The sequence below is a fragment of the Mustela erminea genome, chromosome 3 (assembly GCF_009829155.1).
Source record: "Mustela erminea isolate mMusErm1 chromosome 3, mMusErm1.Pri, whole genome shotgun sequence".
NCBI classification, from domain to species: domain Eukaryota; kingdom Metazoa; phylum Chordata; class Mammalia; order Carnivora; family Mustelidae; genus Mustela; species Mustela erminea.
Window position 1 is genome coordinate 18,100,650 of NC_045616.1, and position 16,892 is coordinate 18,117,541.

The following is a 16,892-nucleotide window of genomic DNA, read 5'->3' on the forward strand; positions in this document are numbered from 1 at the left end:
AAATGAAAATACTTTATTGAGTCCCAAAGAGGGAAAAAAAAAATCTGTAAATTCAACAAGTTAGATTATCCACTTTACTAATTAGAAAAGTGCCACTGAGAATTTGGCATTGCTTTTTTAGCCATTTAAGTATTACTTTCTGGATGTGTTTGAGAAGTGGCAACATACAGGTGGCTTTTTAATTTCTTATCCCAAGATGGTAGGCACTATCGTGAAGCCGGGAATACCACTTTTGGTCCTTAGATCTCTGTAACTTTATCCCCAGAATAGAAAATACATAATTGTCTCCTTTATTCCACTGACCCAAATCACTGCCAATTTCTGTGTTCTGGTCTTTAGTTTATGTTAAATTGTCATTTTTTAGCAAAGAACCATTTGGGTCTTTAACTTCCATCACTAGAACTAGTAATTAGCTTTCTTTCTTTTTTTTTTTTTAAATCAATATCTATTTTCAAAGAGCTTAGAGAACAAGAAAAGTGGCCCTAATACAATGATGCTGGCCAGTCAGCTTGTGAATTGGTTCAGCTTTTTACCTTGACATTCAGTTCACTCTGTTCTTCTCCAGAATTATGGTGAGGACCCCTGCATTCATGTGTAATGATTGGAATTAGTTACGTTAAATCCATGAATTGGGCATTATTAGTCTGCTATATTTATTTTGCACAGGCAAGTGCTGTACTGGAAATTAAAACTATAACTGAAGATTATATTAACTGGATTGTATAATTTGGAAGGTTTTAAAATTTTTAAATATTCTAATTTTGATAAAAATTTTTATAAAATGTTACAGTTGTTCCTAGAGGGTTGTCACGAGCATTTCTAACCCGTTTGTTTATAATTGGAGTATTAAAGCACTGCCCTTAAAGAGCAAGCCTTTTACAGATTCCGAGATTAAAAGTTACTCTGCCTTGCATTCAGAAGTTAAAATAATTGAATTTACTGTTTTGCTCAAAACATGCATTCAGAAACTGCCATTATTTTGTTAATGATTTTGAGTCTGAAACCATTTAATACTGTGTTTATTAATGTTGATGTTCTTTCACTTTGCTGTTAGGTCAAGATTATGAATGTGCATAGCAACTTCCAGCAGGAGGGGTGGGTAGAGGTTTTAGTATGTACAGACCATTCCCACTACCATCTTACTCTGTATTTCAAGCTTGAAAAAATATTTTAAGATGGTAGGATGGTATTTTATGTCTTAGATGAAATAAATATCTAGATTCTTTCCTTTTTCCTTCAAGAAAGTTAATTGCTTATTGCATGAGGAAAAGGGAGCCTTCCGATTCTTCGTAATATATTTTAGTAGTGCTGCTTTTTCACTTTTGCTTGCACATATTTTGTTTATTTTTGGGTCTGGCAATTTAAAAACAAAATCAAAAACAAATCATATCCATCCATTACTATCTTTGTGATTCAAGTGCTTGAAATTTCCGAGAGTATGTCTGTATAAGTCTTCTATCTGTTTGGCCTCATTTTGGTATACTTGCAGACTTCATTTTGTTTTCTTTCTCTTAATTCTGTTAATTTATTTAATTTCATGGGAGAGAAAACATGGCCATTCTTTTATATACTGTACTTCATTCTTTCATCCAATTCATACTCTTAACTGCTTTGGATTCATATATTTATTTTTGTTAGTGGAGTTGCTGCAGTTTGGTGGTGCTCGAGTATAATAACATAGATGGAAACAAGTTATTTCTCCAGTAGGGTTTCATTCTTTTTATTTCTGCTTTGTGTCAACTGTGTAATCTTAAATCTTTAAGAGCTTTGTTGTACTGTCAGAAATATCTTAATTTTACATTTTAAATTGTACATACGACTAACAAGTCAGGTAAGCTTAATTTCTGTAAATTTTAGTGTTCAAAAAAAATGAATTAGTAAAAGTTATCTTGTTGCTTTGAATATATCTTACTGAAAAAAATCATAACTAAGACAAAAATTACTTTATACTTCTCTCTTGGCACACTGACCTCCTAATGGCAAATTACCTCTTTTACATTTTATTCTTTCATAAAAATGTTTCAGACTTCATTTTCATGAAAGTCTAAAAATGAAATTTGTTTTATAGCAGTTCTGGTGTTGACTACTTGAGACATCTTTTATTTTTAAGCCACAAGTTTTTATATATAGATAGCTCAGTTTAGCATCTACTTACTGATCAACAGTTCTTTTTATATTTTTTATATTTTATAGTCTGCAAAATCTGATTTCTTAAAATGTTAGTTTAATTAAAAATTGAAGTTGCACATTACAATTTTTTTATTCCCTACCATTTAAATTCATGACATATTACACAAAAGTATTGAACATGCTTGAGAAATAATTTGATTCTCTTAATTCATTTGCGTGTTCTGAATAGTTGCCATCCTTTGCATGTGTATGGCTTGCTGCTTATGTTTAGAGGAATTGTAGTTTGTTGTACTTAGAAACTTCTTTTTGTTTTACATTATAAGAACTTGGCACATATATGCTATTTAAATCAATTGCTATATTGACTTTATGTATTCTCATTAGCAGCCAACAGTCGACACCATCTTTGGTCACAAAGAAACGGCTTAATCTAAAGAAATTTTACAGGATGCATTTTTGTTTTCATTTTCTTTGCTCAAGTTAAGTTAGCTGTTCATGGTACAGGGTCTTATGGAAAAGAAAGCTTGTCAATGACATTTAATACTTAAAAAATTATTTTTACTGTTTATAAAAGTAAAATCATAGCATCCAGTAAAACATACACACCTATCTACCTTCTCTCTCTCTGTCTCTATCTCAATAATAAAAATCCTCTGATCATTCATGCCTGTTAAAATATTTGTACTCAAATATCTTATTAGTAGTTTTTTTAGATAGTCTACTCACACCCAAATAAAAATAGTGGCAAATTGGTTTTTTAATTAGAAAAATTACAAAATCCTTTTACCTGGAAAACTGATACTAGCTCCAGGATATCTATAAGTTTGTAAAATAATTTATTCTTTGGCCAACAACATACTTTTGGGTAAAAGGAAGAGAGCCTTGACAAGATAGTAAACTTCTTTGAACTGGATCCTTCTTTGATCCTAAACCATTCCAAATTTTGGTAGCTGGACTACATTGAACTTGAAATAATCAGATTAAAGACCCTTTTCATTATGAGTCATGTTACTCTAAACAATATTTATTCGTATCTCCAACATCTTTGGGGGGTATAAAAACAACTGCATTGCTTCAGGTAGGTATAAATGTAGGGGTCAGTCAAAAACAACTTACTTCCATTAAATCATAAAAATTGAATGCTCCAGCCCTACTCATTCTTTAATTGGATATGGAGTGTTTCATTTATATCATTGCCTGTGTGGACCATAGCTATTATTAATACTATTTTACTGATTTTTTCTATTATTTCCAATTCTGAGTTGATAATCCGTGGCTTTTATTTCATTGCTTAACAATGTTTGTATCCTTTATTCAGCAAATAGTTTACACTGGCCTATTTTGTATCAGTCAAGATTTTTCTCAGGTAACAGCTTTATTATTATTATTATTTTGATTAACAAAAGAGGTAGGATTACATAAGAGAAAAAAACCCTAAAATTTCAAAAGGGACATTAAAACTAGTAATTCTAATTACACAGACGTTGTCTCATATATGGAAGATTTGTTTTTGTTACCTAATTGTCTGCTTTTGTCAAGATGATGTATGCCACTGAATTCAGATGTATGTTGCCTTGATTGTGTCACCTGAATAAAAATTGATGAAATCTAAATCTAACTTAAACCATAAAAGTATCAAGACTGTTGAAGCTATTTGAAAAAGATGATATATATGCATTTTTCTTCTAAGCATATTTTCTTTCAAAATTATTTCACAAATTATAAATTTCCCTAAGGTAAAAGTGAAATACTGTACACTAATGCTACTAGATGTTTTTAAATTCATTTATTTACATAAATAATACCTTTTGCATTTATGCTGTTCTTTCTCCAAATTTGTATATTGTAAACTGAACCTATGTTGTTGGATCTACTTTATGTGACAAAGTATTTTTAATCATTGTATTTTTTTCTAACTCATCAAAGGTTGGAAAAGTCTTCCGGTTGCAGTTTCATTTTTAGGCAGAACTGTTCTCTTTAGACTGAGGCTTTACTTTAAAAGCCTGATTTTTTTTTTTCTTCAGTGTTCTAGAACTTCCATAGAAAAATTGAGAAGAGCCTCCGCAATTAAAATAATTTTTAAAAAAAATTTGTTCTTTTGAAATGCTTTAAGGGTTTGGCCCTAAGTAAAGAAACTAGACAAGTATGATCTGTTACTTTAAGTTTTTATTTTATACCACATTTTGATGATAAATGCTGTTTTAAAAGCAAAGCAAAACAAAACAAACCCCAAATCTATCATGATTATTGCAAGAGATGTTTAAAAGGAAACTGATGTAAAATATGCTTCATGCTTATATCATAAGTCAGTAAGCCACGGTGCAGGGGAAGACCTGGTTTTTGTCATTTGAATAGTGGATGTGATGTCTAAGTAGTGCAGGCTAATTTGTATCGAAATTTTTACGTTCTTATCATTGCATGTATTCACTGTATTTTTTAATGTGTCAACTGTTTTCTCTTTATAGATTAGAGTTTCAAAGTAACCATCCCATACCAATTCAAACTACCATCTGGTCTCTAAGCTTGTTATATGAATCTTTTATCATTGTCCTCCATTTTTAGTGTTTTTTGATGAGCTACACCTGAGTTGTACATTTTCTTTTTCTTTTATTTGCTTCTGTATACAGGCTGGCTTAGCGGGAGCTCCAGCCCGTGCTGTATCAGCTGTAAAGAATATGAATCTTCCTGAGATCCCAAGAAATATTAACATTGGTGACATCAGTATAAAAGTGCCAAACCTGCCCTCTTTTAAATAAAAAATTAAAAAGGCCACTCCCAGGTAAAATCCAGGGGGAAAAGTCATCTAAGTTTACCATGCAGTTGTTTACCAAAAAATAGAGGAGGAGAGTCTTAACTTTTGCTCTTGGATTTAAGTCAAGGTACTGTATAAAAGTTGTGTAAAATCGGTATGGAAGTTCAATGTTGCTTTTCTTGCTCAGTGATTTTGAAGAAATTGAGTAGTTCCAGTGTGATGTTTCTCTTTCTTTTATAAACTGCATTCCTGTGCCCACCTACGGCATGCCTCTGTGTATTGGCTACTACAGTATTTCAAAAAGTGTTTGAGACGTTTCTTTAAATTATGTACAATCCAAAATGTTGGTGTTTTGTATGGATCACAAGTGCAGCATTCCATAATTCTTTCTGTTATTTGTCACAATGGTTATTTAAAGAACCAAGTATGTATTGCATGAAAACATTATGACCTTTTCCTCTTAGTTTAAATAAACTCCAAGGTAACTGGACTTCTAAAGCACCTTTCTGTTTGCCTGATATCTACTTTAGCAATAATTTTTTTACAACCCTCTAACTCAACAAAGTAAATAAAAGTATATTTTATCACTGTTAAACAGCTGTTGGTGTTGATTTATTTAATTCATACCTTTTTAATATTCAAAAACTCACTAATTATTCTAAAAATCAGTTATTTCACAAGTCAAGAGGTATGTATGGGGTAATACGTTGTGTAGTTGGAGATGACAAATCTTTTTCTAAAATCCATATTGAGAAATCACAAAACCTACTTTATACAGATAGGTGTAAATTTTTCATCTGGTCCCTTCTTGCTGAGTTGATGAAAAATAATTTTGGCAAATACCTAGTTACTTTTGAACACAAAACCCTATGGGGCTCCACCTGACTATTCTATCCCAAAATTGAAGCTAAAGCATTTTCTTAAGTTTTAACACTCTCCTATTCTGATTTCCCATTATTGTCCCACATTTTCTTATTTGGTCTTATCTTCTGAACCATGAATGGAGTTCCTCTTCCAGTTAGACCAAAGTGGTATTTTGTTATTGTTGTTTTACAGCTTTAGTCCTCCCCACGTGTTCTATTTGGCACATTTCCTTAGATTTGTGACATGTATGAATTTTACTTCATGAGCTCTGGGATGTAAGAAAAGTCACTTTATTTTTTCTAAATAATATTTATCTAATGCTGAGTTTCTTTTGAGGCCATCGATATTCAGTCTGCGATTGTTTAGGATTTCTATCAGTTCAGAGATGTGTGAAAGTTCTGCAAAGCAGAACATTCAGGTGGTCAACCTGAATTTATAATTTGATCTGGTCTTCGATCATTTGATAAATATGTTTTAAATGCCTACTGTGCCATCTCTCAGGGAGCTATAAACAGTACCCCACATAGTGCCTGGCAGGATCTCCCCCTGCCCTTTTTCTTTTCCCTTTGTTTTGGGGGAAAAATTGTGAGAGATTAAGTTCAGGCTTGATTAGGATGTGCCAAAATTAGGTAAAATTAGGTAAACTTCTGGGCCAGCTACTAGTTTTACCTCAGGAAATAATCAAAAGGATTTCATCTCCCATTGTATTCTAGTAAGAAAAACAAAACATTGTACAAATGGTGAGAAGAGGCAAGTCATCTTACTTATTTCTTACTAACCAAGGAATAGGTAGAGATGCTTAATTTTATGAGTAGTCAGAAATGCAAGTTAAAAGGACAATTAGATTTTACTTTCACTCATCATATAAGAAAAATTAGGACAGGTGACAACATCCAATGCTGAAGAGGTTATGAGGAATGAGAACTGTCATTGCTGGTGGGAATGTAATATATTGTTAACATTTTTTTTGTAAGCATATGCCAAGCTTTGTGAAAAAAAGTTTTTTTTAAGATTGATTTATTCTTGAGGGAGAGAGAGCACATGAGTGCAGGGAGGAGTAGGGAAGGGGGGAGAGGAAAAGGGAAAGAGTCCCAAGCAGATTTTGCACTGAGCATGGACCCCAGTAGGGCTTCGATCTCATGACCTATGAGGTCATGACCTGAGTCGGAAAGCAACCAACTGAGACACTGAGACACCCCGACTTTGTGAAAATTTTTAAAAATAAAAATACACATTTTACATATACCCATGACCCACTCTCGGGACTCTAGTCTTCTAGCATCCTTGGTTTCTGTATACACGAAGGTATTTATTGCATCAGTTTTTTATAAAGCAAAAAATTATAAACTGAAGATACCTTCAATACCTACCAGTAAGGAACTGGTAAAACTGTGGTAACTATCATACTAATCATAGCAAAAGACTGGAATGGCCCAGATGTCCTTTGGAAGGAGATTGGTTGGAAAGCTAGTTTACATCCACAATATGGAATCTTATGGAATTATCCAAATGAGAAACAGCTGTGTACATTGCTACAGATTGATTCCCTAGAATACACTGTTAAGTGAAAACAGCAAGATGGAAAAACATACATACGGTATTATATTAGTAGTTGAGGTTTTCTCTAGAGAAATAGCCAATAGGATGACTGTATATTCATAGATCTTCCTCAATAAGCCAGTCAGGAGCTGACAATATCCTAAGTCAGAAATGCATTTGTTAAACCTAACCTACTGAACATCAAAGCTTAGCCTACCCTACCTTAAACGTGCTCAACGTCATATTAGTTATGTTAGTTCAAAGTTGGGCAAAATTAGATCACACAAAGCTAATTTTATAATAAACTGTTGAATGTCTCATGTAGTTTCTTGAACACTGAGTGTGAAAGACAGGATGGTTATATGGATAGAACGGTCCTAAATGTGTTGGTTTACTTTGGTGATTGCATGGCCGACTGGGAGCTTGGGCTCACTGCTGCCTACCCAGATACACAAGAGAGTATTGTACTGCATATTGCTAGCTAGGGGAAAGATAAACATTCAAAACTGGAAGTACAGTTGCTACTGAATGCATACTGCTTTCACACCATCATAAAGTTGAAAATTTGTAAGTTGTACCATTGTACATCGGAAACTTACTGTATAGTAAGATTAACAGCCTTTAAATCAATAGGCTGAGTAAAGGGGATTGTTCTTCCTAATGCAGGTGGGCCTTGTCCAGCCCGTTGAAGGCCTAAATAGAATAAAGGGGCAGATTCACATCCAAATAAGAGAGATTTCCTTCTACCTGTCTTCAAATTGGAATATCAGCTTTTTCCTGCCTTCAGAAAAACTGACACATCAATTTATCCCGGGTCTTAGGCCTGCCAACCTTTAGACTGGAATTACACCATTCGGCTCTCCTGGCTCTCAGGCCCCTAGACTTGGACTGGAACTTCATCTTCGGCTCTCTTAAATCTCAGATTGCTGACTCACTCTGTGGATCTTGGGGCTTGTCAGCCTTCGTAATCATGTGGGCCAATTGCTTTTAATAAATCTCCTTAAATAAAATCATGGTGTTGGTGATATTTTTAAAATAACACGAGAGATTTCTTATAGAAGTCAGTTCGATTCTGAAGGGAGGAAAAAGCCAGTGTCCCAGTTTGAAGACATGCAGGAGGAATTCTCTCTTACTTGGGTGAGGGTCAGCCTTTTTATTTGATTTGTGTCTTTGACTGATTGGGTGAGGCCCACCCACACTGGGGAGAGCTCTCTGCTTTACTCAGTATACTGACTTAAATGTTCATTTCAACTAAAAACCCTCACAGGAACATCCACGATGTTTAAGCAAATGTCTGGGCACCCCTGAGAGGGAGGAAACAGGGCAGAAATTTGGGAATAGAAACTAGACTTCTCAGAAGGTTCTTGGGTGCATCCTTTAGGACTGAAGCACGCATTCCCTCAGCTGCTGGCAGAGTTGGTGGCTGAGCACACTCAGCGGAGTTGCTATTTGAATATCCATCAACTGAAGACTGTTCATTCACCTAAGTCCCGACTCTTTTCCAAACACATCCTACATCCAGGTTATAAAAGCCCAGCCCCCTCGCCTAAGGCGGGACAACTCTGAAAGGTCATCCCAGCTCCAGTGCTACCCATGAGGACAGCTGAGGCCTTTGTCGTGACTGCACTGCTACTTTTTTTTTTGTCTGCCTCATCGTACTGCCAACAGACACAGGTTTTGAGTCCGATGGCATACCATGGTGGATGTCTTGCATGCCAATCTCTGTCTCAGTCTGTCTGTCCAGGGAAGCCCATCTAAGGCAGCAATAGCCAAGAATGGTCTCAGGAAGCAGATTCTGCCATGAGACTTTGGAGCCAGATCATGCACTGGTAGGTTGCCAATGGAGGATCCCGTTACCGGTGGAACACGGAGCATGGACCACCACCGTGGCAATGTAATGTTGAAACTTTCATCGATGCTTAACTGGAATGGGATACTGGGAATGCTCTGGTAGGGTCAATGTCTGAGGCCTCGGAGAAGTTCAAGAGAAGTAGAATTACAAAGAGTATGGAATTGGATGTTGGTTGTTGGGGGCAGTCAGTGCATTCGAGAAATGCTGAAGGTGATTAATCGCCAATTAAAGGCTATGTATGAAAAGCCAGAGGGCCTCCTTGACAGCCTATAAAGCCTCTCATCTCATGCAGCTGGAAGATGGAAGGTGCTGAGGACCATGGCAGATTGGCATTTAAGATTGGCAGAGCTCAAGAGAAGATTGGATTCCAGCACCATCATATCTGCTAAGCCAAGGTCAGAGACACAGTAGGAAAGAAGGAGGACCTGAAACTTGAGATGAGGACATCTGGGTTCATGCACCCAAAACTCTTGGATTTGGACCTGCAGAAGTAGCCCCCTTCTTCCTGTTAAGTTTCCACTCACTGCCTTCGTTTCCCTTGTTGAAGACGATGCGTTAACTTCTGCATCCCAGGATAACATGTACCCACTCAGGATTGCCTCACCTGCTCTACACTAAGCCAATAACTAGAGTGAAGAAGACCCAACGCACGACTCAGTCAGGTGCTGGGCCTGCCAGAGTTGCCGTAGAACCTCACCCAAATAAACTCAAGAGGAGCCGAGAGAGTACATATGAGCCTGGATGCTGAGGATTCTGGGTCAAGGGGGAAAGAACATAAAGTTGGATGAGAGAGAGTTTATTTATATGTAAGTACTTTCCAATGATAAAAGATTTTCCAATGATAAAAGGGAGACAGCACTGATACACAGCTAGGGTAGTTCTTAGAAGCCTTAGCCACTTAGCTTGGCCCAGCTAAGTATCACAGAACTTCCAAGGCAGACATGGGGAAGGAGGGATCCAAGAAGCTCAAGGGCATGTGTACATTAGACTCAATAATACTGTGTAATATAAGACAACACAGAGATTCCTTCATATATCCAAGCAGCAAGGAATGTTCTATTTAAAGGAACGGCATCATTTAGAAGCTCAGTACAGGCTGTCTTCTGAAAGCCAGGGCTGGTGGTAGGAAATAGCTGTTACAGAGTTGAGCCCTGGTAACAATGAGGATGATGAGATCCTGCATTAATAGATCCATATTATGGCACTTAACTGTCAGGAGCAATCTGGTTAAATTATCTTAATGAACTACAAGGCCAGGGTAGCTGACAGCCAAAGGTCCTGATTTGCAGAGAGCAGTTCCATCTGTCTGCAGAGATGGTTAAGGGAACACAGCTTCAGTAGGTACAAGATAGATGGTTGGCTTGTAAGGGCCAATCTATATAGTCAAAAGAAATTTTTTAAAATGGATGATCAGGAGGCCAAGAGCACCCACCACAATAAAAAGCCATGAACCGGGGCACCTGGGTGGCTCAGTGGGTTAAGCCTTTGCCTTCGGCTCAGGTTATGATCTCAGGGTCCTGGGATTGAGCGCCATATCGGGCTCTCTGCTCAGCAAGGAGTCTGCTTCTCCTTCTCTTTCTCTGCCTCTCTGCCTACTTGTGATCTCTCTGTCAAATAAATAAATAAAATCTTTAAAAAAAAAAAAAAAAAAAGGCCATGAACTCTTATCCAGATTCGACCCTGAGCCAGTTCTCAGACCCAGATCTCACTCATTGACAAATACCAAATCTCCAGGAGGGAGGGACCTGCTTACCATGGCATGTGCCTATGGTATGCTTCCCCAAAGGGACTTAGTGGTAACCATACATTGGGAAATGGAAAAATACCCAATATTCTGAGTAGTATCAGGCACAGTTTCCAAAGTGACAATGATATCTAGGAATCAGACACCATGTGCCCTTGCCCGCATTACAGCAGGGTCGTATGGGGCTAGATAATAAATTCAGTCCTGGCCCAGGTCTAGCTCCTCATCCACGGGGTTCAAAGACCCACCTGGCAGTCATTTTCCCCATCCCTGAATATATCTAACTGGCATCGACTCAGTGTTTGGGGAAAAAATACTGCAAGTGGTTCCTTAGTCTGTGGAATAAGAGCTACTATAGAAAGGAAGTCTCCAGGGAAGCCTTGAAATTGCCTCTATACTCTCAGCCAAGATAGGAAGTAAATCACAATATTACATCTTGGGTAGATGAGAAAGTTTAGGCACCACACTTGAAGACCCTAAATGGTGCAAGAATGGTGGTCTCCATTGCGTATCCCCTGAATCGTCTAGTCTGTTCTCTACAAATGGATCTTGGAGGATGATCTACAACTTGACCCAAGTTGTAGCTCCCATTGTAGCTGCTGTGCCTGATGTGGTATCCTTGTTTGGGAAGGTTAACAAGGCCCACTGATCTGGTAAATGCCTTTTTTTTCCACCCCTGTTAGGAGGGACAGAAAGTTGATGTTATGGGGGCATAACAGCGTACCATGAATGTTGTTAGCTCAGCTGCCCTCAATAATAATACAGTCACGAAGGGTCTGGATCATCAGCTGACCTAATACCACATTGGTTCATATACCGATAACATGGTGTTACTTGAGCTGGATGAACAGGGAGTTGCAAGCACATCAAAGGCCTTGAAGATACGTGCCCTGGATGGTGATAGATGTGGCCTATGAAGAATCAGGGGCCCACCATAATCAGGAACATTTTTAGGGATCCAGTGAGTTAGGATATTTCCGGATATCCCTTTCAAAGTCCATAAGTACTTCACAACTCCCCCATTCTACCAACCAGAGAGATTGGTAGACCTTTCAGCCTGTGGAGGAAGCATATTTCACACTGGGAATATTGTTCTGTCCAGTTACACAAAGAGCTAGCTTTGAGTGAGGCCCAGAACAGAAGAGGGATCTGCCATAGCTCCAGGTTGCAGTACAAGTGAACTTTCCTCTTGGACCACACTGCCTGACAGACCCAATGATATAGGAGGTGTCAGTGATGGAGAAAGATGGCTTGTGAGTCTGTGACATGACCCAGCTAGAGAATTACAACATAAACTTCCTGATAACAATGAGGATGATAAGATCCTGCAATAAAATCCCATACCTTGTCCGGCAACCATACCTTGTCTCCTGCAGTGCAAAATTACACATCTGTTCAAACACAGTTCTTTTTTTTTTTTTTAAGATTTTATTTATTTGACAGAGAGAGATCACAAGTAGGCAGAGAGGCAGGCAGAGAGAGAGGAAGGGAAGCAGGCCCCCTGCTGAGCAGAGAGCCACAGGACTCCATCCCGGACCCTGAGATCATGACCTGAGCCGAAGGCAGAGGCTTAACCCACTGAGCCACCCAGGCGCCCCTGAAACACAGTTCTTGAATGCTACTGGGCCCTGGTTGAGATAAGCATCTGATCTAGGAAATGATCATACATCCAGATTGGAAGTAGGATCTGCCAGACCCACAGATTCATTAAATTAGGTGGGTCTGGCAACGACGTGTAGGAAGATGCAAGTGGTCCATGGGAAAGGATGGGGCCAGACGGCAGAGAGGAGCTGCACAAGCCCTCGCCCCAATTTCATTTTCTGCTATTGACCAGTGCTTCTCCTTTAGCTCCCCGGAAAGATAATGGTGAAGAGAAATCTTTCCCGTGCACAGAGCTTTGGGTTGTATACATGGACATCCATTGTGTGAAAAGTGGCCTAAGGATTCATAGGCAGTAGCTGATGGTTTGACTGATTAGCCAAAGGCCTGAAAAGATAAAGCTTGGAAGATGAAGGATGAGGACATTTGGGGAAAAGCCATGTGACTAGATCCATAGGAATGAGCATGAAAACATGAAGACTGTAGATCGTGCGTTATCTATCAGAGATCATCCATCACAGAAGAGACACTCTACTACCAAACAGAATGACTCAGCAGAGTGTCAGTGTGTTTCTGATCCTGGCCACTACAGTGTTGGTACCATGGAAGTTTGAACAGAGTAGTGGGAAGGCGGAGGTTCTCACCAAGGCTGATTTAGCTACCTTTTGTGTCAGGTGTTCTGCCATTAACAGACCAACACTGAGCCCCTGATAACTGCACCTTCCTTTGTGGAAACCAGGTAGCCACTTGGTGGCAAGTGACTTGTGACCCCTTCCATCTTGGAAAACAGAGTGAATTAATGCTGACTAGAATTATCACATATTCTGAGTATGAGTTTACCTTTCTCAGCCCCATGGCCTCAACCAACATCACTATCTAAGGACTCACAAGGGGTTTGGTTGATCCATTACTTTGGATTCCACATATACAAGAATCCACCATACAGCAAAGGAGGCAATGAGATGGACCGATCCTGTCATTTGCTGTCAAACTCAGAAGCTACTGGACTGATAGAATGATGGAATAGCGCTTTTTTTTTTTCCTAAAGGCACACCTGTGGCAACAAGGTTGGACATGATAACCCCGCAAAGACAGGACAATGTCCTTCAGGATGTAACGTATACTCTAAATCAACAATCATTATATGGTAACTCTGCTCTCAATAGGTGTACTGCATGGGTCCAGGTACCAAGGGGTAGAAGTAAGCATAGCATTCCCAGTGACCCACCAGGGGGATTTCTGCTTCCTCTTCTCACAACTCTAGGCTCTATGGACATAGAGGTCTTGTTGGTTCCCAAAAAGGAAACCCTTCTGCAAGAGTCTTTTAAGCTTTAATCTATAGCTGCCTCCAATCATTCCTCATATCCTCATATTAAACAACCAGTGGGCAAAGAAAAGAGTCCCATGTCCACAGCTCATTAACATCTGACCAAAAAAGCCTTTCGGAGCACCAGAAGTAAGAGCTGTCATACCTCATCTAGTGAAAACCACGGCTGTTTTGGGAGACTGTCCGCTTTCATTAGGACCCTGCTGCTGGCTTTCCAGCTGCTGACAGCATGGCTCACTCAATGCAACTCCAAAACTAGATGTGAAAATATATTATGGGGAGGGATGTGGAGACAGAGGGGGAGATATCAAATGGAAGAGAGAAATTGATTATTGCAGGTGAAGAAGAGGTAAGGGTAGCTATTAGGCCCCCGCCCATGCAGTAACATAGAATTTGGATATTATTTCTGTGTCAGCACTACCTTTAATAGGTTGCTCCCTAAAAATTGATGGGGGGAGATGTCAGCATCCTGGATGGGTAGGATGTTCCTCCTCATTCTCCTGCTCCCCCCTCCAGCCCCCCACCCCAACACTTTTTTAAACAACAAATTAGAAATTTAAACATGAACAAAAGTGCCTCACTGGGTGCTACTGGACCCAGCACCCTACACCAAGGGATGACTTGTACCCACCCATGCTTCCATAAATGGACCAACACCTGGAAAATGCTGTGGATCCAAGGTGGTCCTGTGGACCCCTGTTTACCCCAGTAAGGGGGGGGGGAACCAAACCTGGAGTGTGCTAGCCTATTCAGATGCACAGGGGCCAGAAACATTTTGTAGAACTCCGGCCTGCTTGTGGGGAGGTTCCAGCACACCTTTGGAACGGGAAGGATGAGTTTGTACACACTGGAGAGGGAGAAGCTACACCATAGCCCTCGCCACCCAGGGTGACAGTGCATGGGGCTAAGCTGTCACGTGTGGCAGCCTCTCCTGTGGAGGAGAAGACAGAAAGCTGTGAGTGAGTGTCCCACTGCCCCAGTTTTGCAGGTCATGGCCTAAGAAACCCATTTCCCTCCAGTAGCACCCAGAGGCAGGACATCCACATGTGGGGGGAGGGAGGAGAGATGGAAGGAACCAGGTAAGAGTATCAAAGGACACTGAAGGGACACGGTTCCTACTGACTGCTTCTGGACTTCACCAGGAAGTTGGTGAAGCAACCTTTGGAGCATCCTGCTTACCCCCTCCACCCCAGTGCTACATCCACACCTCCCCCCGACTCTGTGGCTAGATCCTTGTTAGTGCTCCTAAGTCAGGGGGCGTGAAAACAGGTCCAGTATTCACAGTGCTCTCAGGAAAAAATGGATCTGTGGTCAAGAGAGGCACCACAAACTGGAACTGTAAAGTCATCTTCCGGAAAACAAAAGAGCGGTTTCCTACAGCGGGCTTGGTGAGTGACAAGCATCAGAAAAGATGGAAAAGCTTAAGAATTCTGCCACAAGAGGGAGCAGGGATAGTGGAGCCAGGTCAAACCATTCAAAAGCTGAGGAAAACCCAGTTTTAGCCAGGCCAATGATCACTACCCCATCTGAAATTCGCGATAAAGATTTAGGAAGGTGTGTGCTTCAAAGGGGAAAACAGCAATGTAAGGAACATGAAAAATCAAGAAAATATGTCACCCCAAGGAGATATAAATAATTTCCCAACAACTTAGTGTATAGCTGCAGCAGATTGTGATTTGACGGGTAAAGAAAGAATTCAGGGTGGTTGTTTGGAAGAAATCCAGTGAACTACAAGAAAACTCAGTTCAATGATAATGGGGGGTGGGGGAAACCCAGCTAAACACCTGAACAACTAAACCGACCTCTCACCGAAGAGAGAAATTATAGGAAAGAACCAAACAAAGTCTGGAGCTGGAAAATTCAATGAATGAGATGATGAATATGGTACCATCTGCAGCAGAGGCATGCTGGAAGGTAGAATGAGTGAGTTAGAATACAGAAATTTAGAAACAACTCATCAGTGAACAAAGGAAAAGGAATAAAAGGAATAAAACAAAATAAAATAAAAGGAATAAAAAAGAACAAAGCCTGAGTGATCTATGGGACTCAATCAAAAAGACAAATATGAGAATAACTGGGATGCCAGAAGAAGAGAGGAAGGAGAAAAAGTGTTTATATAAAGAGATAATAAGGACACCCGGGTGTGTTGGTTAAGTGTCTGCTTTCGGCTCAGGTCATGATCCCAGGGTCCTGAGATCGAGTCCTGTATTGGGCTCCCTGCTCAGTGGGGAGCCTGTTTCTCCCACTCCCTCTGCCTGCCTCTCCCCCTGTTGTGCTTTCCCTCTTCCTCTCTCTGACAAATAAATAAAATCCTTAAAAAAAATTTTTTTTAAAGAAATGATAGCTGAAAACTTTCTAAACCTGGGGAAAGACTCAAATTCATGAACCTAATAGATCACCAATTTACATAACAGTAACTAATTAGACATCCATCCATGAACAAAAGATAGGCATAAACAGAGGGAAAAATAAACAATGGTATACAAAACAACCAAAAAGCAATAGATAAGATGGCAATAGTAAGTACCTCAGCAGGGAGCCTGCTTCCCCGCCTTGCTCTCTGCCTGCCTCTCTGCCTACTTGTGATCTCTGTCTGTCAAATTAAAAAAAAAAAAAAAAAAAAAGGGAAAATTTAAAATGTCTTAAAACAAATGGAAATGGAAACACAACATACCCAAATCTATGGGATGCTGCAAAAGCAGTTCAAAGAAGGAAGTTCACAGTGTGAAATGCATCCATTGAAAAATTAGAAAGGTTTCAAACAACCTAATTTACATCGCAATGAGCTAGAAAAAGAAGAATTAAGCCCAAAATTAGTAGAAAGAAGGAAATAATGAAGACCAGAGAAGGAAGGGCCTGGGTGGTTCAGCTGGTTAAGCTCTGCCTTCAGCTCAGTTCATGATTCCAGGGTCGTGGGATGGAGCCGAGTCAGGCTCCCTTTTTTTTTAAAAAAGATTTTAAAATCTTTAAAATGGGAAGAAATAAGTGAAGTAGAGGAAAGAAAAAACAATAGGGAAGACCAACAAAACTGAGTTGGATTTTTGAAGAGATAAAATGTCCAAACTTTTAGTTAGAGTAACCAAGG

The 16,892-nt window shown here is 39.3% G+C and overlaps 1 protein-coding gene across 4 annotated transcripts in view; it reads left to right on the plus strand.

The window, feature by feature from the left end:
- Positions 1–5,477, plus strand: part of AP3S1 (adaptor related protein complex 3 subunit sigma 1) — a 78,254-nt gene extending 72,777 nt beyond the window's left edge. For 2 of the 4 annotated variants that reach the window (XM_032335401.1, XM_032335400.1), the window contains one exon: positions 4,758–4,902. Coding sequence is in view for 2 of the 4 variants with exons in the window: in XM_032335399.1 (XP_032191290.1) it covers positions 4,758–4,886 (129 nt within the window). In the remaining 2 variants the exon portion in view is untranslated. Of the gene's footprint in view, positions 1–4,757 lie in introns of all 4 variants that reach the window. The other 2 variants (XM_032335399.1, XM_032335398.1) reach the window with 1 other exon arrangement.
- Positions 5,478–16,892: the final 11,415 nt, after the last annotated feature.